The sequence below is a fragment of the Rattus rattus genome, chromosome 2 (assembly GCF_011064425.1).
Source record: "Rattus rattus isolate New Zealand chromosome 2, Rrattus_CSIRO_v1, whole genome shotgun sequence".
NCBI classification, from domain to species: Eukaryota; Metazoa; Chordata; class Mammalia; order Rodentia; family Muridae; genus Rattus; species Rattus rattus.
In genome coordinates, this window is record NC_046155.1 from 209,948,884 (window position 1) to 209,970,319 (window position 21,436).

The 21,436-nt window shown below is 44.7% G+C and overlaps 1 protein-coding gene across 1 annotated transcript; it reads left to right on the forward strand.

Annotated features, from left to right (window-relative positions):
* The first annotated feature begins 10,906 nt into the window (after window positions 1-10,906).
* Window positions 10,907-20,813, forward strand: Vnn1 (vanin 1). The gene is made up of 7 exons (XM_032896364.1): window positions 10,907-11,195; window positions 13,281-13,411; window positions 14,323-14,515; window positions 15,269-15,560; window positions 16,471-16,829; window positions 18,616-18,786; window positions 19,955-20,813. The coding sequence occupies exons 1-7, from the start codon at window positions 10,980-10,982 to the stop codon at window positions 20,129-20,131; spliced, it is 1,539 nt and encodes a 512-aa protein (XP_032752255.1). The 5' UTR covers window positions 10,907-10,979; the 3' UTR covers window positions 20,132-20,813.
* The last annotated feature ends 623 nt before the right edge of the window (window positions 20,814-21,436 follow it).

Here is a 21,436-nt window from a genome sequence, read left to right on the forward strand (position 1 = left end):
AAAAAAAAAAAAGTGATTGCTTTTTTCTCTGTTGTGGCTAGCTCCCAAGTAAATGAGACAGAGACTATAAGATTTATTTACTCAAGCTTTATGGCACAATATCTTTAAGGGAGAGTTATTAATCTATTCTAGTACTCTGAACGAATCTGGCTACCTCCCAGCCAAAATTCCGAAGAGACTGGAATTTTAATATTGATCTGGCTTTCTCTGCTCCAGGTGTGTTCTTATGGTGTCTCCTTGACCCTCTCCTCCAGGCGAATCCTCTCTTCCTCTCTTTCTCTCTTTCCCTCCCCTGATTGAAATTGGAAGACCAGTCTTATTCTCTTCTCTGCTCAGCCATTGGCTGATCAGCTTTTATTGACAAATCAGAGAATAAATGGGGAGCAATGTTTATACAACACTGAGATGGGGCATTCTTAAAATAAGTATTACAATGCTATGTCTGAATTGCAGCCAGATATAGGGGCGGAGACATCAGCATTTGTATAATAGAAGGGTAACCCTTACACAGTGCTCAGTAACAGCATGCCTACACAGATCCACGTCCTAAATTAAAAAGTGTCTGTGGGTTTGTGTGCAGTCACAAAATTGTAAAGGGGTTTGTGGAAGGGGAAAGATTTTAAGGAAGGGGGAATGATGAAAACTAGAGACTTGTAAAAGGAAGGCAGAAGGAGGGGCCAACTGGGAAAAGCAAGTGAACCAGCTTGACGTAAGTAAGAGGGAGAGACAAAGTATAATGCCACATTCCAAGGAAATATATCCTTATAAAACCCACTATTCTGCATGTTAACCTGCAAAAAAAAAAAAAAAAAAAAAAAAGAAAAGAAGCAATAGAATCAGAGGGATGACATTTTGCATAATACCAAATTCTAGCACTAGGAGGTAGGGGCAAAAGAATAAAGAGTTCCAGGGCATCCTACTTTAGGTGTAAAATGCACCCCATCCCACCTTTTGTGTGTGACTCAGTTCTTAGCAGGTGGCAGTGTTTTGGGTGGTTGTGGTCCCATTAGGAGCTAGGACATGGATAACTGGGTTCCGGGAAGAAAATTGGAAATGGGTGAGTCTTGAGGGTTACAGTCCCACTCTATTTCTAGCGAGAGCAATCTGTGCTTTCTTGTCTGATGAAAAGTAAGTAAGTGGCCTCATGGTTCTGCCTCCTGGCAGATAACCTTGTCTTCCCAGCTATGATAGAGTCTAACCAGTGAGCACAAATAAACCTGGACAGAGTCACAGTAAATCACATATCAAGAGCTGGCACCCAGCCTCTGGAAGGCAGAGGAGTTGAAAACAGGTTTTTCTTCCTGTGTGAGCTGCTGCTCAGACCTTTATATCTGAAGTTAACATCATGAACAATCCAGTTGTTTGGCTTTCAAACTATGTCTTTGTCTATCATAGTCTCTAGCTGTTAGACTACCATGATCCTTTACAGTAGCCATAATTGTGTGGGTTGGTATTTTATTATCAACTCCCCTACTCTTTCTTTCTCTTTCTTCCATCCTTTTGACACATTACTGTATTATTTAGGGTTTCTACTGTGGTGAAGAGACACCATGATCAAGGCGATTCTTACAAAGGATAGCATTTAATTGGGGCTGGCTTACAGTTCAGAGGTTCAGTCCATTATCACCATGGTGGGAAGCATGGCAGTGTCCAGGCAGTGCTGGAGAAGGAGGTGAGAGTTCTACATCTTGATCCACGGGCAGCAGGAAGAGACAGTGAACCTTTGGGCTTGGCCTAAGCTTCTGAAACCTCAAAGGCTACCCCCTGTGATACACTTCCTCCAACATGGCCACACCCATTCTAACAAGGCCACACCCACTCCAACAAGGCCACACCTACTCCAACAAGGCCACACCTACTACAAACAAGGCCACATCTGCAATAATGCCACTCTCCGTGAATCTGTGGGGGCCATTTTCATTTAAGCCACCACACTTCCGTTCCTTTCTTCCTTCCTTCCTTCCTTCCTTCCTTCCTTCCTTCCTTCCTTCCTTCCTTCCCTCTCATGAATCCTAATATACATCATTTGTAAATATTCAAGGTGAGTTTTGTATATGCAGTCATTGACCTTAAAGAACAAGGGTATCAGGTAACTATGAACACTTTATAGTTATGCAAATAGTTCCAGTAGTCTTGATATTGTAGTCTGTAAGTTAGTAATAAAGAAATAAATTACCCTCTTCGGGACCCGCTCCTTTTTTTCTGAAGCTACTGTAGCCCAAATTTACTGAATCCTCATGTAGCCACCTTGCAACACTCAGGGATTAACTGTGACTTGTGCCTGTCTGGAGCTTCCTTAGGGCCGCCTCACCTTTCCCCTAGTAAACTTTAGCCAATTTTCGTTGCTCCCGAGAGTCCTTTTCCAGGTTGATCATTGATTAACTTTGGGAAGAGTTGTTTTGTTTTGTTTTTTTTTTCCAACCAAGACCAGGTGAATTCTCTGGGCTGTATGTACGATGATGGTTCAGGTTCACTGAATTTAGAGGCACCTTTGATCCCTACAGAAAGTGACACAAAATTTCTAGACTTTCTTAAGTGTTTATTTCATCCACTATAACTTACTTCAGTACCTGGAAGTCAGCAACAACCTGGGAAATAGAAAATGCTTTTTGTTATGTCTAACCCCATTATTCTTCAGTTCTTTCTGCAGGAGCTATATGATCCTCTGCTCTAAACATGGCAGGAAATCAAGGCTTTGTTTCCCTTGTCCAAATGAGTCACGGGTGAATTCCTTTCTTGTGGACTCATGTGAGCTCCTTCTAGACTCCTTTGGCTACTAGACAATTATCTGGAGTGCACCACGGTGACCCGAGCTTCCCCAATATTGTGCAGTTTGTTACACACAGAATTGTGCAGCTTTATATTAAAGAAGGCTTTAAACTCAGACCTTAGAATCATTTCTCAGCTCTTTTGTATTCTTGGTGTGGAGGGAAGTTTGAATAAAAATCGCCTCCATATGCCCACAGAGCTGGTGTAGCCTTGTTGGAGGACATGTGGCTTTGTTGGAGGGGTGTGGCCTCATTGGGGAGGTATGGCCTTGTTGGAAGAGGTGTGGTCTCATTGGGGGAGGTGTGGCCTCGTTGGAGGAAGTAGGTCACTGGGTATGGGTTTTGAGGTTTCAAAAGCCCAAGCCAGGCTCAGGATAGCTCTTCTCTTGCTGTCTGTGGAAGCAGATGTACAATTCTCGGCCACTTCTCCAGCCCTATGTCTGCATGACACTATGCTCCACTATGCTGATAATGGACTAAGTGAACCTCTGCACTGCCAGCCGGACTCATCTAAATATTTTTTTATAAGAGTTGTATGGTCATGGTGTGTCCTCACAGCAACAGAAACCCTAAGAAAGTTGATTCTTTTAGAAACAGAGTCTTGCCACATAGCCCTAGACAGCTTAAAACTCACTATGTAGACCACCTCAGCCTTGAACTCACAGAAACCAGCCTACTTCTGCCTCCCAAACACTGGGATTAAAAGTGTGCGCCACCATGCCTTGCCTCATTTCCCAGCTCCTGCTCATCAGGGCAAAACAACTGGAATTGTGAAACTGCCTTGCCCCTTTCCTTTATGCTTTTAATTACCTTTTACCTCTGCATCTCTATCCTCCCATTCACACACGCACGCACGCACGCGCACGAGCACCATAATTAGGTTTACCTCTGCACTGCTACCCACTCCACTCTCAACACCAACACATGCAATTAGGCTTTTCACGTTATTTACCATGACTTTCAAATGATCTTTGCCAGGAGTGGTGGTCCATGCTTTTAATTTCAGCACTAGGAAGGCAGCGGTGGTTGGATGTCTGTGAGTCCAAGGCCAGCCGAGTCTACACAGAGAGTTCCAGGACATCGAGAAGTACACGATGAGGGCCAGTTTCACCCCTGTACCTATTCCCCGAATCCCACAAAACAAATGAAAAACAAATTCTCAGGTCCAGAGGAAATTCCGAAAGGCCGTCCAAATATCCAGAAATGGGCTCAACTTAGACCAGAGATTTCTGGAGCTGAGATAAAAGCCAGCGTTTTCCCCAGGAACTTGTGAAGCTGGTTCCACTCTACCAAAAGAGTCATTTCCTTTATCTCTGGCAGAAAGGACATATGGCTACTTTTGGTGCCTATTGGCACGCCAACCCTCATGCTGGTCTCTAGGCTTCCTCAGTATCTCAAGAATCTGTAACTCATTTTAAACTCCATGTTATTTCTTACCTCCTCCCTTACTCGAAACTCCCTCCAGCTCAGAGGCTTCCCTCCTCTTAGCTACCCATTCTTCATATAACCCTGCTCCCCTCCCCCCTCTCCTCTATCGTGTTCTCTATCTCATATTGTTCTCCCTTGTCTCACAGATAGCCCTAGCCATGTTCAGTCTGCTGGCCATATTCAGTCTCTCTCTGCTCTGGACTCTTCCAGATGCCCAGGCTGTTGCCTTCTTCACACCTACAATAAAATCTTCCCCTCTGTGCTGGTTTGAATAGGAATGCCCTCCCCCGCCCCATAGACTCATGTGCTTGAATGCATGGCCCATAGGCAGTGGCACTATCAGGAACTCTGGCCTTCTTACAGTAGGTGCGGCCTTGTTGGAGGAAATGTGTCACAGTGGGGGCGGACTTTGAGGTATCATATGATCAGGCTACGCCCAGTGTGGCACACCGTGTCCTTCTGCTGCCCATAGTTAAGGTGTAGAACTCCCAGCTCTCCAGCATCACGTCTACACACTGCCATGCATCCATGTTTCTTGCCAAGATGATAAAGGAATAAACCTCTGAACTGCAGGCCAGCCCCAGTTAAATATCTCCCTTTATAAGAAGTACTGTGATCGAGGCAGAAGGAACACCCATTCAGAGCCTGCCCCACATGTGGCCCATACATATACAGCCACCAAACTAGATAAGATGGATGAAGCAAAGAAGTGCAGGCTACCAGGAACCGGATGTAGATCTCTCCTAAGAGACACAACCAGAATACAGCAAATGCATAGGCGAATGCCAGCAGCAAACCACTGAACTGAGAACGGGACCCCCGTTGAAGGATTCAGAGAAAGGACTGGAAGAGCTTGAAGGGGCTTGAGACCCCTTATGTACAACAATGCCAACCAACCAGAGGACTAAGCCACTACCTAAAGACTATACATGGACTGACCCTGGGCTCCAACCTCATAGGTAGCAATGAATATCCTAGTAAGAGCACCAGTGGAAGGGGAAGCCCTGGGTCCTGCCAAGACTGAACCCCCAGTGAACGTGATTGTTGCGGGGAGCATGGCAATGGGGGGAGGATAGGGAGGGGAACACCCATAGAGAAGGGAGGGGGAGGGGTTAGGGGGATGTTGGTCTGGAAACCGAGAAAGGGAATAACAATCGAAATGTAAATAAGAAATACCCAAGTTAATAAAGATGAAAAAAAAAAGAAGTGCTGTGATCATGCTGTCTCTTTGCAGTAGTCAAACGCTGGCTAGGACACTCTCAGCTCTGCTGTGGAGCACTCAGTTCTCAGTTCATGTGCACATGATGAGCTGTGAGAACATCTCTCCACACAGTCAGTCGTGCCCCTCTGTCTTCCAGGCTCCATAAAGAACAAAGCCCATGGCATCATCTAATATTTCTGATATCAAAGGACGTAACTTACTACATAGACGTTTTTATTTTTCCCCCGTGAGAGCTAATTCAAGATGTCGAATCAAAAAGCATAGCACAGGTTTGTTTTGAGTTCAGGTTCTGTTCTGGGCTCCAGTGAAATGGGACTCACATCTTCCACACTGAAGAGTCAAGCCATCCAGCCACTCCTCTGCTTATCCTACACATCCTTTGAAAAGTAAGAGTTCTCGAGGTGACACCACTGCTGGGTGTCAAACCGAGGAAACGTGGCTGAGGTGCCCACTAATTGTCAAAGTGGACGGTGGCCTTCAGGATCTCCCTGCATCCCGAAGCTCCTACCTGTTACAGGATGTGGCTGGCAACAGGGTTTGGCTGGCACATCCCGCCCTCTACTCTACACTTTTCCAGCCCAGGCTCTGGTCACCTTCTTTCGTCTGTGCTTCCTTTATAATCCAGCCATTTTGGTTACCTGGTCTTGTCTGTCTACTCTCTTGGTCAATCTCTTGGTCCACGCTGCCCGCCTTGGTTGGTGGCTCTTCTTCCCTCTCCCCTCACAAGGCACAGCTCGCTCTGGACTCTCTAGATGATCCTCTGACCATGATCTGCCACGTATCTACAATAAACCTCTTCCTCCACCGTAACTGGGAGCAGTTGTGCTCTTTCCTTTTTAATTTGGTTTTTCATTCTACCACAGAGACCCAGCAGGCCAGCTTCCCTTAACTCAGCAGTGACCAGTCCGATGTTAGCCTAGCCCTTCCTCCTCCACATTACTGTGTGCCTGCCCACACCTTACAAGGAAAGCGAATCAGAAGGATTACCCTTCTGTTCTGGTCCAGCTTCCATCAGCCCCTCTCCGTTTAGACGAGTAGGATTTCGGCAAAGACTCTTTACCCATGCTTTTGGATATGTTCCTTTCTTCTGAGCACCTTTCTCTCTTGACCCTCATGCTTAAATCTATGTGAAAACATTTTTATTAAAGTCAGGCCTGGAGGCTCACAGCTTTAAGCCCAGCACTCAGGAGGCAGAGACAGGTGGATCTCTGTGAGTTTGAGGCCGGCCTGATCTACAGAGGGAATTTCAGAGCTGTCAGAACTACATAAAGAAAGCGTATCTCAAAAAAGTAACAAACAGCAAAACCAAAAAGACATCTCTACTGCTCTCCCAGCCCCAACCTCAAAAGTGTCTGTACTCAGTCCATAAGAAGCTAAGTTTGTTTCATGTGATGAAGCTTTGATTCATTCTACAACTGAAAATACAACCAATAAAGATCTTTAAACCAGATTGTCATTTTGTCCCATGACAAAAACCTAATTTTTAGTGGCAACATTGAAACTCATAAAGGTAGCCAGAGAAGCAGCTCAATGGTAGAAGATTTATAGAGTAGATATGAGACTCTGGGTTTGGTACACAGCGTCGTTACAAAGGCAAACATATATTCTTACAGGACACAGGACTGTGGGCCTCAGTAAACTTAATCAGAGAATTGCTCTGAAGTTCTGGCCAACACCGGAGCACAGAGGCCAATGTCTAATCGTTCATTACAAGCCTGCACACACCTGTACAGGGTGCTCCAAGTTCAGAGTGCAAGCAGCAGTGCACACTTGGCTCTCGTTCTCCACCTCTTTCCCCTAGTGTCTGGTTCTGTCTGCTTATGGGGTCAGGAATCGTTTCTGAGATCCTTGTGGGATCTGCTGCCTGGGTTAACGTTATCACTGTTCTCTCGGCAAAGACCAGAGAAGCATAAGTCTCTGTCTCTGCCTTAAAATTAATTAGTTTATTTATATCGAACACATAGCTTAGCCGGTACAGAAGAACGGCTCCCAGGGGATGTCACAGACACTGCAGATCTGAAGACCCAGCAGACGAGTTCAAAAGAAGCTACCGGTACCTCTCCAGATCCAGCTCATGACATCCAAGAGCTGCAGCCTTTGAAGTATTGCTCTTGTCTACTTAGGTTTGGTAATCCAGGAATGTCTGACCAATTCGCTGGGGGCATGCAGGCCTGGGGGAAGCATTCTCTAGTCCTGAGGTGGGGCCTCAGCGTTTCACCAAATCTCTCCTCAGTCTGCTGTGCTCTACAGAGCCTCCATTTTCCCTTCTTTTACTTGCTAAGACAAAAACAAGGCAGTGGAGGCGAGAGCCAGTTTCCTCCTTGTCAAGTTTAGTCGTTTCCCTTCCCCCACAAGGATTAGGCTCTCCTGAAACACTAAGTAGCCCTGGCTGTCCTAGAAGTTACTACGTATTCCAGGCTGGCCCGATTCAGAAATCAGTTTGTCTCTGCTCCCAAGTGCTTTGATTAAAGATTTGTGTTTGGTTTTGGACCCCAGGACAAGGAACTGAGGTGCATATTTTACATATCAGAGCAGACCTGGCCTACACCGGTTCTCCCAGCATTCCTCAGTCCCTACCAGGCGTACACTGGTCTCAACCCCGAACTTTTTAGTTCATGAGCTGGCTGCCCTTCCTCCAGAGGCTCCTCCCTATATAAACCAGACATTTCCATCCTTCCTTCCCCTCTCTCCTCTCTCTCTCTCCCTCCCTCTCCTCTCTTCACACATGAGCCCTTTCTCCCCCACCCCCCACTTCTCCCCATGGTGACTTCCCTGCCCAAGGTCCTTGGAGCAAGTCAAGTTGCCAGAAAGCAGCTTCCCAATAAACCTGCCTTTAATATATTCTATTCTGGCTTGAATCGACTTATTTTTACCGGTAGAGAAATCACCTATCAGAGTGCGCCACCACAGCGGGCCTTGAATTGGCTTATTTTACTGGTGGAGAACTCACCTATCAGAGTGCGCCACCACACTGGGCCTAATTAAGTTTTTGTTAAGGAGAATAGAAGTGGAAGGTTCTGGACCTTTTGGAAGATGAGCTCATTGCACCGTCTCTTCTCAGCGCCCCTGGCCGGAAGCTTTAGGGGATTTTAAAAATCTGTCATGAAAAACTGATAGGGTACCTCGGGTTAAAATTCACACTGACAAAAGGATGAGTCTCCTTCAGTGCCTGCAGACTTTTCACTCATGAGAGGGTCCACTGCGCCCTTTTGCCTGTTCACCAGCCGTGGCCGTGTTGTTCCTGCAGGGCCGGCTCCAGCATCTGGCTCTGCTCCGAGGGGCTTTTGTCTCCTTTGCCTTTCTCTCCAGCTCAGAGAGTTACAGACTGTTTTATGCCTGGATCCTCAAGGCACGCAGGGAATTCGCTCTCGTGCTGAGATCTTTGGCAAACATCATCCACTTTAGACCGGAAATTCAATGCGGGATTCTTTTTTAAAATATTTTGAGCCAGGTGTGGTGGCGCAAACCTTTGGTCACAGTGCTTGGGAGGCAGAGGCAGGTGGATCACTAGGAATTTCAGGCCAGCCAAGGCTTGCTACATAGTGACACCGTGCCTCAAAAAAAAAAAAAAAAAAAAACCAAAACAAAAAACCATCATACATTTATTTAAAAAACTTAGTGGTTCTAAGACTCACCCTGGTTTCAAATTTTAACCCTATGAAAATCCATTCATAAACCGTTATGTAACAACTACTTGTAATATTTGCCCAATTTTCCACCTGCTGCCGGTTCTCTGGGTCGCTCAGGAGGAGTGATCGTGGCTACACCCATGTATAACTCAACACTAATTGAGCTGGGATTTAACTGTGACCAAAATTCATTGAAGTGTTAACATGGAGATAATTTAATGACTTAAACATTGCAAAGCTAGCTACTCTTTACCCTGCTTAGACATGTTGAAATTCCAAAACAAAGGAGTTGTGAAAAATCCTGTGTTGAAATCCAGTTCCTCAAGATGTGACCATGTGCTCTATTAAGCAATAGGATTCAGGATAAGATTAGTCAGGATGAGCTCATAGCGGAGTGGAGTGGGTACCACATCTACCACGTGGTGACTTTATTATGAAAAGCAGAAATAGGAACACATACACGCTTATCACTTGGAGACGCAGGATGAAGGCAGTCAGGTACCTGCCAAAGAGAGAGACAGGAGGATGTCCCCTCTCATAACCTTGGCTAGAGGACCACTTTGCTACCAGAATATAACACACCCATGTTATTCACACTGATTGTGGTATGTAGGTAGCCAGGTAGCAGTCCTGGGTACTGTACACAGGACTCCTCACTCGTTTCTCATCTGAGAGAGAAACTCTTTTGTTCTCTTAGAATAAGGTGAGGATGGAAGGCTTTCTTTCTTCTTTGGTTTTGCAGACAGGATTTCATGAAGCTCTGGCTGTCCAGAAACTCACTATGTAGACCAGGCTGGCCTTGAACCCACAGATACCTGCCAGTCCCTGACAAATGGGATTAAAGGCCTGTGTCACGACACTCAGCTTCACAATGTTTTCTCACCTTTCTAAAACAAACAAAAACAAACAAACAAAACTTAAGGGCAATTTTATTTGAATTTAAAGAAAACCCTAGCATTGATAGCCGGCAAGCTGTGAATGTCAGAAGCTGCCCAGAGGAGGAAGCAGTGAGGACTCATTGTTTTAGTTAGGCTTGGGGGTCATCACTAATTGACTCTGGCCAGCATCTGAAAGCAAGAGAAGAAAAAAAAGAAAAAAAAAAACTGTGTGTGTGTGTGTGTGTGTGTGTGTGAGAGAGAGAGAGAGAGAGAGAGAGAGAGAGAGAGAGAGAGAGAGAGAGAGAGAGAGAGAGAGAGAGAGAGAGAGAGAGAGAAGAGAAGAGAAGGAGGAAAGGGAGAGGAAGGACACTTTTCTGACTCAACAGAGCCTTAAGATGGCTTTGGAGCAACTGCCCTCGGGGACCGGGGTGCAGGGCACTCAGCATCGTATTTTATTTTAAGGGAGGATTGTTCTTCCTGTCTCTTTAGCTTGGCTTAAAGTGAATCGTCTTTCTGAGGGGCGGTGCCTTGGCTAGGTGATTGACATTCCACACCCAGACGGATGATTAACTCTTATCTCTCCGGTAGTTTGGAATGTTAAGTATCCACCCGGCCAAAGAAATAGCTTTTCCACTGTGGGCTTCCACAGAGCCCCAATCAAAGCTCCCGAAACATTCCCCTCTGATGGGCATAGTCATAAAATCTGTTTGGAGATGGGCTGAAACCGGGAGATAGCTATAACTCACACCCTGAAAAATCTAGAGACGCGGTTCCAAAGCTTTTCACCAGACAGGGACTAGACTACTGCCCCACCCTCACATGTGGCCTCCAGGCAATGGGTGGGGGCTCACTTAGGAGGAGATAAGTAACCTCTGTTCCAAGGACATTTCTGAAACTGTTGCTTTCAGGGACAGAGTTTTCTTAAAATTAACCTTTTAAATTTATTTTGAAGACACCAAGGTCTGGGCACCACGTGACTCGTGCCTTTTTTTTTTTTTTTCTTCATAAAAGTAGGAAGCTACGTTTTGGTTTTCCGCAGTCTTTGGACTTCAGCATGAGCCTGTCTCGGTGGCTGGCGTGGGCTGCAGCGTTTTCCGTCTTCTGTGTCTTAAAAGCCAGCTCTCAGGACACTTTCCTCGCAGCTGTTTACGAGCATGCTGTGATCCTGCCTAAAGTCACCCTGTTACCTGTGTCTCACAGTGAGGCACTGGCATTAATGAACCAGAATCTGGACCTTCTGGAAGGAGCGATCGTATCAGCAGCGAAGCAGGTATCCTATCTCCTCTCTCCGGAGTACCCAGTCCTGAGGATGGGGGAGCGGTGTGTTACGGGAGGGAAGCGGGTGGTTCTCAGGAAACCTGGTTCCTGTCAGGGTAAGTTCTGCTCACTAGATTAGCCGAGACTAGGTGCTTTGTTTTACAATTAGAATCCTTTCACCTCAACACTATTAAAAACACTGTTAAACATCCCTAACAAACAGCTTGAAATAAGAGTCTGTTCATTATTTAAGCAGGACTTTGAGCAACTAAATAGTCAGCATTTTGTTTTTCCCTTTCTGCTATTCAAAAAAAGGAACGCTACGAACACAGCAGAGACCATTTGCTGGTCTCTATTTGAAAATGGTTACATTATGTGTACCAGTGTTTTGCCTGTGAGCACACACCATATGCGTGCCTGGTACCCACAGAGGTCAGAAGGTGGTACTGGATTTCCTGGAACTGTTCCAGGCAGTTGTGAGTGGTCATGTGGGTGTTGCGACTTGAACCTGGGTCCCCTGGAAGGGCAGCCAGTGAATTCAGCCACAGAACCATCTCTCCAGTCCCACCCACTTCAGTTGCTTTTTAAAGACCACAATAACTTCAGCATACCTTGTTTGGGTGAGTTTACGATTTGACAAGATCTGGGGGGTGTTCAGAGCGTATGGCCACAGACATTCAGCTCACAGTTTGAAACAAACTGGTTACAAACTCCTTGCACTAAGTATCATAGTCATCCCTTCATTTTAATTGCAGTTTCAAAACATGTCTGCTAATGTCTTTGAGTTGGATGTAGTGTGAAGTTTAAAGCAAACTTTGCAATGTGAGTGTGGTTTAGACAGGTTTAGGAAAGAACTCACAGGGCAGTTAGACACCAGGGATATGTAATGTACGGTGACAGTAACAAATATAAACACGCCAGTGTGGTGGGTATAGCAGCCCATGCTTTTACTCCCGGGGCTCCAAAAGCAGGCAGATCCCTGTGAGCCCCAGGCCAACCAGGGTTACATACACAGCGAGACCCAGTCTCCAACCAAAATATTTATATATATTAAAGTTTGAAATACTATTACATGTTGATATTTCAACTGTTTCTTTAAAGGCCACAGCAATCTTCAAGGTCGCTCTCCAATCCCAAAGAGCCCATTCCCTATAGTTGAGGAATAGGCATGGTGACCAGTATATGGCGTCCTTCTCCTGAGAGGCGAAAGGATTCTGAGATACTAAACAGGGATTGAGAAATGAATCAATCCAGACTGAGCCAGGCACAGTTGACCAAAGTTAAAGAGGGGTTGATTTGGGGGGAAGAAAGAGGTTTGCAATTAAGGGAAGCAGGGGATTGCAGAGCTGTGAATGACACCGTTACATTGTGCATTAAAAAAGTCACCAGTGTGATAAAGGCAAGTTTAGAAAATGAAAGTACTTGGGAAAAGCAGATGCCTACTTGTAATCTCAGCACTTGGGAGGTGGAGGGAAGGAGGAACAGGACTGTAAGGTAATCCTATGCTATTCAGTGAGTTTGAGGCCAGGCGGGGCCATGTGATATCCTGTTTCACAACAAGACAACAAAAGTACAAATAAACATCTTGGGAAAAGAAAAATAGAGAAAACTGAAGAATAAGATTAAAAAGTACCCATCTCCCCTGTCTTAGTTGGGGTCTTATTGCTGTGAACAGACACCATGATCGATAAGTTTTATAAAGGACAACATTTAACTGGGCCTGGCTTACAGGTTCAGAGGTTCAGCCCATTATCATCAAGGAGGGAGCATGGCAGCATCCAGGCAGGCATGGTGCAGGAGGAGCTGAGTTCTACATCTTCATCCGAAGGAAGCCAGGAACAGCCTGAACATCCTCAGTCAGCTAGGAGGAGGGTCTCCAAGCCCACCCCCACAGTGACACACTTCCTCCAACAAGGCCACACCTTCTAGTAGTGCCACTCCCTGGGCCAAGCATATGCAAACCATCACAAACCCCCAACCGTGTCTTTTGAGATAAGATCTCTCTATGTCAGCCATCTTGGCTGTCCTAGAGCTTGCTGTGTATTCTAGGCTAGCCCCTACTCGCTGAGGAGATGTTTTAACTCTCTGTTTCTAACAGGGTGCGCACATTATTGTGACTCCAGAAGATGGTATATACGGTGTGCAGTTCACCAGGGATACCATCTACCCATACCTGGAGGATATCCCAGACCCTCAAGTAAACTGGATACCCTGTGATAATCCGAAAAGGTAAAATAACAGTATACAGAGAGTAGCAAATAAAGGGGAGACAGGAGGAGGAGTTGTGGTGAGGGGGAACATAGACAGATATGATCACATTTCACTGTACACATATAAGAAATTCTCAAAGGTACAAAAACAGAAAACAAACCCACGACCAGTTCAGTTATGAACTGTTTCTTGTTTTACCTGGGGCAAGAGTTGAAGATTCTGAACAGGCCCTGTGCTAGTCAGATTTCTGCTTCTATCACTGGATAGCGGAGATAACCAACTTTAAAAAAGACTTGGAATCTCAGAGGTTTTAACCTGTGCTCCTCTGGCCTAGTTCTCTAGGCAACATCACATGTCATGGTGGGGAAACAGGGCTAGGCCTGGGAGTTGGGTAGCCACTCTAATCCGAACAGAGCTGACCAACTTAACTACTGTATGGGCCTTTGAGTGGACTACAGAGCTGCAGACCAGTCAGGACAGGTTCTGCAGAGCAGCTGTGTCTAGGAATCAGATTCTGGAGTGTTCTCTACTCTGTTGTCTTCAAGCTTCCTTCCAGTTCTAACTTTGGTCCATGAATTTATTCCCTAGTGTTTCCTAGGGCGCCTCCTAGCAGGCCTTGTTTCGTGAACAGACCATGGACCGATTTGCTTTACAATATTCAGAGTATACAATGTTCAGAGTACGAACATGCAACTGCGTGTGCAGTTACAGATTTGATACATATTATGATTCAGTTTAGGTATGGATGTATTCTTAACCCCAGAATAAATTTCTGCAGCCAAATTCCCACTATTGGTGTCCTCTGAAGTCTTTCACTGCCTTTATCATGCCTGTCATTTGAATGGTTGTATCTACCACACCATAGACTTTTTTGTTAAAAACTAATCCAGATTTTAAAATAATTTTCTCCCGATGGAAATATATACCAGATTTGGCTCTACCCCGGTGCAGGAGAGACTCAGCTGCTTGGCCAAGAACAACTCAATCTATGTCGTGGCGAACATGGGAGACAAGAAGCCATGCACCAGCAGCGACTCTCACTGCCCACCTGACGGCCGATTCCAATACAACACTGATGTGGTGTTTGATTCCCAGGGTAAACTGGTTGCCAGATACCATAAGGTAAAGTTAATCAATTAATTAGCACTAATTAATATTAATTAATAGTCATCAATAGTAATGCTAATTATTTCTATCGACATTAATTAACCAACATCGATCCATATACTAATATCAACTGGCATTAATTAATTTAATCAATAGTTATTAATATTAATTAGTCAGATAAAAGCAATTGGGAGAGCTGTTATTATTTACAGTGATAAATGTGCTTTAGAGGGGAGTGGTGACAGCAGAGAGGGCAGTATTTAGATGTGATGAGTTCCTGTAAGGAGACCCAAGGCATTCCTAGTGTGTTCAGCAACCCGGAAGCAGGTCTTCTGGGGTGGGTGACAGTCACTTGAAGCCACCTTCACTGAGCTTTGTCATCTTTTGGGCTTTGACTTTTAAAACTCTGCCAAGGTAATGGGTCAAAGGTGAACCGTAAAGACCTTATGGAACAGATTTCTTCCCGAGAAAGGAGCGAAGTTCTTTGCACACCTTGAGGGTGAGGTGCTTTGCCAATAATTGTCTATTTCACTGTTACTTTTAAGATCTGAGACCGTCTGTATCCATAAGAGCATCAGCCCACACCATTCATACTGAGAAGGGAGTCATTGGTTCTGTTCTACTAGAGCAGCTCTGGTTCCCTAAGGGGCTGCTCCTCCATGAAGATGGTGGTCACATGAAGGGTTGAATGAATATGTTTTAAGTGTACAGAAATGTCTCGGGAAGCTTCCTAGACTTTTAGTCCCCTGAATTGTTTGTTCATTACAGCAAAACCTTTTCATGGGAGAAGAGCAATTCAATGCCCCCCCGGAGCCCGAGGTCGTGACTTTTGACACCCCCTTTGGAAAGTTTGGAATCTTCACCTGTTTCGATATTCTCTTCCGTGATCCTGCTGTCACCCTAGTGACAGAGTTCCAGGTGGACACCATACTGTTCCCAACTGCCTGGATAGACGTGCTTCCTCATTTGGCAGCCATTGAATTCCACTCAGCTTGGGCTATGGGCATGGGGGTCAATTTCCTAGCAGCTAATCTACATATTCCTTTGAGGAGAATGACAGGTAGGTAATATGTGGTCTTTAAACTTCTGTTAGAAAGGGCATTTTTTATTTTCCAACTCCTAAACTTTTAAAGCTAATGTAATCTTTTAATTGAAATTATTTGCTAAACTATATTTATAGCATGTAGTAAAGATATGTATATATATAAAAATCCAAAATACCCATATATATGGGTATATATGTGTGTGCATGTGTGCCTGTGCATGTATGTGCATGTGCGTGTGTTTTGCCTGCACATATGTCTGTGCAACAGATGTGTGCAGTGCCCTTTGAGCATATGAGATTCCTTGGAACTGGAATTACAAACAGTTGAGTGACACCAGATGGGTGCTAGGAATCAAACTTAGGTCCTGTGGAAGAGCAGCCAGTGCTCTTAAACACTGAGCCATCTCTGCAGCCCAATTCCTAGTTTTGAATATATATTAATATTTAGTTGGTGATATGCTGTCCATTCAATCTCTATGTAAGCTATTTTTGTCTCTGTGTGGGATGATATACAGCTATAATCCCAGGACTCAGAATACTAAAGGAGAAGGTCCTTTAGCCAGCCTGGGCTAAATAGTGAATTGGAGGCCAGCCTGGAGTACATAGAGAGACCCTGTCTCAAAAATAAAATAATCTAAAGGAAATAAAATAATAAACATCAAAATAATGCATGCCTCCATTTGGTAGATTTATTTAATATTACTCAACTCAAAAGCATACCTTTTCTTTTCCAATATATGTAAAATTCTTACAAAATGTCTTTATTGTCATGTCCTATTGGGTTTCATCTTGTCTTTGTCTCTGGACAGAATATATTAAGGGAATTAGTAAAATAGCCTGCTTAGTGGGAATAAAACAATGGGTTTTAGACACCAGTGATCATCATGAAATCTCTTTATTTTCCTGTTTCCTACTGTATTTCTAGGAAGTGGTATCTATGCACCCGATTCTCCACGGGCCTTTCATTATGACAGGAAGACACAGGAAGGAAAACTCCTCCTTGCACAGCTGGACTCCCACCCAAGTCACTCCCTAGTGAACTGGACTTCCTATGCCAGCAGTGTAGAAGCACCCCCAACTGAAAATGAGGAATTTCGGAGTTTTGTTTTCTTTGATGAGTTTACCTTTGTGGAGCTCAAAGGGATCACAGGAAATTACACTGTTTGCCAGAACGACCTCTGCTGTCATCTAAGCTACCAGATGTCTGAGAAGCGAGCTGATGAAGTTTATGCTCTTGGGGCTTTTGACGGGTTGCACACCGTGGAAGGGCAGTATCACCTGCAGGTAACGTCAGTGTCAGGAGACCCAACACTCACAGCTGAGCAAAGCCGAAGGTCAATGAGAATCAGTGGAGACCGTTTTTAGTAGAGTATGCATACATTTCACTTCAGTAAGTACTTTAGCTAGGGTTTCTATTGCTGAGATGAAACACCACAATCAAAAGCAAGTTGCGACATGTCTTGGTCACTATTGCTGTGAAAAGACACCATGACGATGACAACTCTTACATAAGAAAGCTTTAATTGGGGCTTTCCTAGCGCTTCAGAGGTCTAGTCCATTATCATCATGGTGGAGAGAGTTGTCAGCACACGGACAGACATGGTGTTAAAGAAGCAGCTGAGAGTTCTAGGTCTGTATCTGCAGGCAGCAGGAAAGGAGTCACTGGTCCTGGCTTGGGATGTTGAAACCTCAAAGCTCACCCCCAGTGACATACTTCCTCTATGAAGGCCACACCTCCTAATCCTTTCAAATAGTGCTACTCCCTGGTGACCAAGCATTCAAACCTATGAGCCTGTGTGGGGCATTCATGTTCAGACCACCAGGGAAGAAAGGCGGTTTTTGTTTTGTTTTGCTTTATTTTGTTTTATTTTTGCTTACACTTTCACATCAGTGCATATCACCTAAAGAAGCCCAGGCTTCTGGAGAGAGGAGCTGAAGTAGAGGCAACACCAATATTAAAATTAATCAAATTTCAGAGAAAGGACAGTGCAGTACCTAGGATATATCCGTTGTGAACAAGTCTAGGGATTTTCTATGTGCTCATCAATGCCCGTCTTCCTTTACAAAGAACTTACTTAACATCAAGTGTACTCAGTGCTTAATAGAGATGGAGTTGCCCCCGAGGCTGTTCAGAAGAATGGGTGACTGCTGAGGTACAGGTATCTCCCAGGCGGCAGTAGGAGGAGGCTTAGATAGAGCCTGGGTTCTGATTCCTTAGTCTGGCTTTCAGCCCATCTCATCCAAAACATTGTACAGCTGTTCCTTTTTCGGTGATGGCTTTCGCCTGCTCACCCTTTGTTCCACTTTTGGTTGTTATCTTGGCCATAAGGGATGCGTGCTGCATTTGCAGGACCTCTGTCACTCCTCAGCTAGGTCAGTAGCCTCATTTGTACATTCCCGGGACATCTCTCCTTGGCTTCATTAAAGCCCTACCATGACGCATTCATCACGTGCTTGAGGACTAACAGCTCTGCTGTGCTATAGCTGTGCTTGCTGGCGCCATTTTGCTTACCGTGTAAACACAGTAGCCGTGCCTGCTCCTTTTCGCAAACATCTGAGTACTAAGTATGGACTAGGTGAACAGCGGTGTTAATGATGCGAAGGCAAGTGTATCGTCCTCTTGAGAAACAGTGCCCGCCCGGTGGAGCAGAAAGACGAGTGAGAGGATACCTTCGCAGGGCTGACGTGAGAAACCGTTGCGCGCGCGCATGCGCACTTGTGTGCGTGCATGCGTGCGTGCGTGCGTGTGTGTGTGTGTGTGTGTGAGCTTTTGGTGGAAGAGTATCTAGTTTCTGCGTTTAATCTAGTCTAGGGAAATTTCTAGAACTGATGCTTGTGAGAAGAATCTGCCACCATATTTAGCTTATCTGATGACTTCAGGATATTTTTTAAAGAGTAGACAACATCAAAGTAATGAGCGAATAAAAACATCTTCACACATCTCTAAGGCGTAACTCACATATGGCACCAGCACGGCATTTTGATACATGGCTGCACGACAGAGAGATTCCATGAAGCTAGTTGTACATTTGTCTTGACTCCGATGTCCCCATCTGCATTCATTGTCTAGATTTGCATTCTGCTAAAGTGTGAAACTACCAATTTACGCACCTGTGGTAGTTCAGTGGACACAGCTTCTACCAGGTTTGAAATGTTCTCCCTCAGTGGCACTTTTGGAACGCGGTATGTCTTCCCCGAGGTGTTGCTGAGTGAAGTCACGCTTGCTCCTGGGGAGTTTCAGGTAACAATCTTTGCTTGATAGCGCCACTGTTTTTAGTAGAGGAAGCATTTTGACATCAAAACTTAACCCAAATTCTTCCAAATATAAATACCTGTCCCCATTTTAAAGGGTAACATTGTCTTTGAGGATCATAAAAGATACTCAGCAGACTGAATTTCTTGCCTGAAAATTAATATAACAGCACATCCTTTCTTGCTCTTAGCAATGAAGAAAGCTTATTGGGACACACTGTATGATGCAGTCTGGTTGTTCCAGGTGTGCGGAGTAGGAAGGAGATTCAGTGGTAGTTGGGTGGTTAAGACTCAACAGAGAAGTCCCTTATGACCCCTGGTTTTAATGCCAGTAAGATTATAGGAAAAAAGACGGAAGAAAAGCTGAAGGAGAGAATTCACTGGTGGCTATTGCTTACAAGAAGGAAAACCTCCAAATCCCAGAAATAATGGCTAGCTCCACCCAATATGTCTTCCCAGCAGCATTCTTTCTTGACTGTGCAAGTCTCACTCTGTCTCCTTTCCCGATAAAGTGATTGCAGGGGTGAGGGAGCACCATGAGAAGTTCCAGACAGAAGCGATTGCAGGGGTGAGGGTGCACCATGAGAAGTTCCAGATTGTGGGGGTGAGGGTGCACCACAGGAGGCTCCCAATTAAAGTGGTTGCAGGGGTGAGGGTGCACCATGGGAGGTTCCAGATTGTGGGGGTGAGGATGTACCATGGGAGGCTCCCAATTAAAGTGATTGCAGGAGTGAGGGTGCACCATGGGAGGTTCCAGATTGCAGGGGTGAGGGTGCACCAAGGCTAGGGGTAGTGGGGAATCAGTGAAAGAGTAATAGACGTGGTCTAAACTCTATTTGGTTCACTGCTACTGACTTATTTGTGGTGGTCTTCAAGGGTCTGAATGGACTGGATTACAAATGACCACCTCTGCGTTTTCATGCTTATTAAGTCATGAGGATGCTTCCTCAGACAAGCACATCATCAGGCATTGATTGACTACATGCATTAAATGATAAACAAACCATTGTCAAATTTCCTTATACCCTGCAACATTTTAACTATCCAAAGAATGAAGTTGGGGCATTATTTAAAGCTATTTCTTTTGTTTATTAAAAGCATTGTGGGGGGTTTTGTAACTTAAATAGACCTTATGTACTTTTCTGTGTTTTAATCAGGTGTTGAGTGACGGGCGCCTGGTTAGCCTGAAGCCAACGTCTGGACCTGTGTTAACAGTCGGTCTCTTTGGGAGGTTGTATGAGAAGGACTGGGCATCAAATGCTTCCTCAGACCTCATAGCACACTCACTGATAATAATGCTGATCCTAGCTCCTATTATACATTACTTGTGTTAATAGAATTTCTACATTTTCTATTTTATTTAGAAAATTTAAAATTGGTAGGTGCAAAAAAAAAAGTATCTGTTTGCCAACAGTGGACTCTGGGGTAAACAAATAAAGTGCCTCTTTAGAGGAACATGCGTCCCAGATACAGTTCAGGAAAATTAATAAAACTTTGAGCATTGGTCTATCTTGGAACTGAGATGTTGGGCCAAATGAAGGTCACATATATTTGATTCAGTTAAAAGGCACTTTAAAATATCATAATATATATTTATAAGACATTTGAATCTATTATACATCTTACTCAGTTATGGTTAAAATTTTCAATAAGTTTGTTCATTTGGGCTATTAAGTATATTATCTCAATAAATACATTTCCATTCTCTTAAGAGGCAAATCCTGTAGCTTTAGTTCTTCAGTTCAAGTCCCAGTTCCCACAACCTCAGAACGTGACTGTCTTGGTGTCTTGGGAAATAAATACCTAAGTGGCGTCCTTAGCATGGGCTTTAATCCGATATGACGCTATCCTCAGAAGAAGTCAGGACAAAGGCAAGAATCAAGTGAAGCCCGTGTGAATACAGAGAAAGATGGCCGTCTACAACAAAGAAAGGGGCCCCAGGAGAAAGCAACCTGCTAACATGTTGAACTTCCAGGCCCCCAGAATTCTGAGGCAATAAATTTCTCTTTTAAATGGTCCAGTCTTTGGCTCTCTGTTATAGCAGTCCAACCATACAAGCAACAGCAACAAGACAACACCGTTCTCTCCTTGGCCCCATTTTCAAATATAAAGTAGCATGTCCAGCTAGGCCTTGTCCCCAAGACTCCAACAGACTCCTGGAGAAGATGGCTCCTACATTATTAGCCCAGCCACCAGATCACTGAAAATCTCCTAGAATTACGAAACAAGAAAGCCACATTTTTTTTTTCCTTTATTAACTTGGGTATTATTTACATTTCAATTGTTATTCCCTTCCCCCATTTCCGGGCCAACATCCCTCTAACCCCTCCCCCTCCCATTCTCTATGGGTGTTCCCCTCCCCACCCTCCCCCCATTACCGCCCTCTCCCCAACAATCACGTTCACTGGGGGTTTAGTCTTGGCAGGACCAAGGGCTTCACAGTTTTGAAAATCTGTATTTAATCTAACACTAAATGTTCTCTTTCAGTAACAGCAAAGTCTTTAGTTATTATACCACTTAGCAAAACAAAAATCAAATTTCAAAAGAAAATGTGCACACACAAGGGAATGCGTGTGTCTGCCCGTTCTTGTGTTTTGGAAAGGATGGATGTACACACATAGAGGTCAGAGGACAACCTT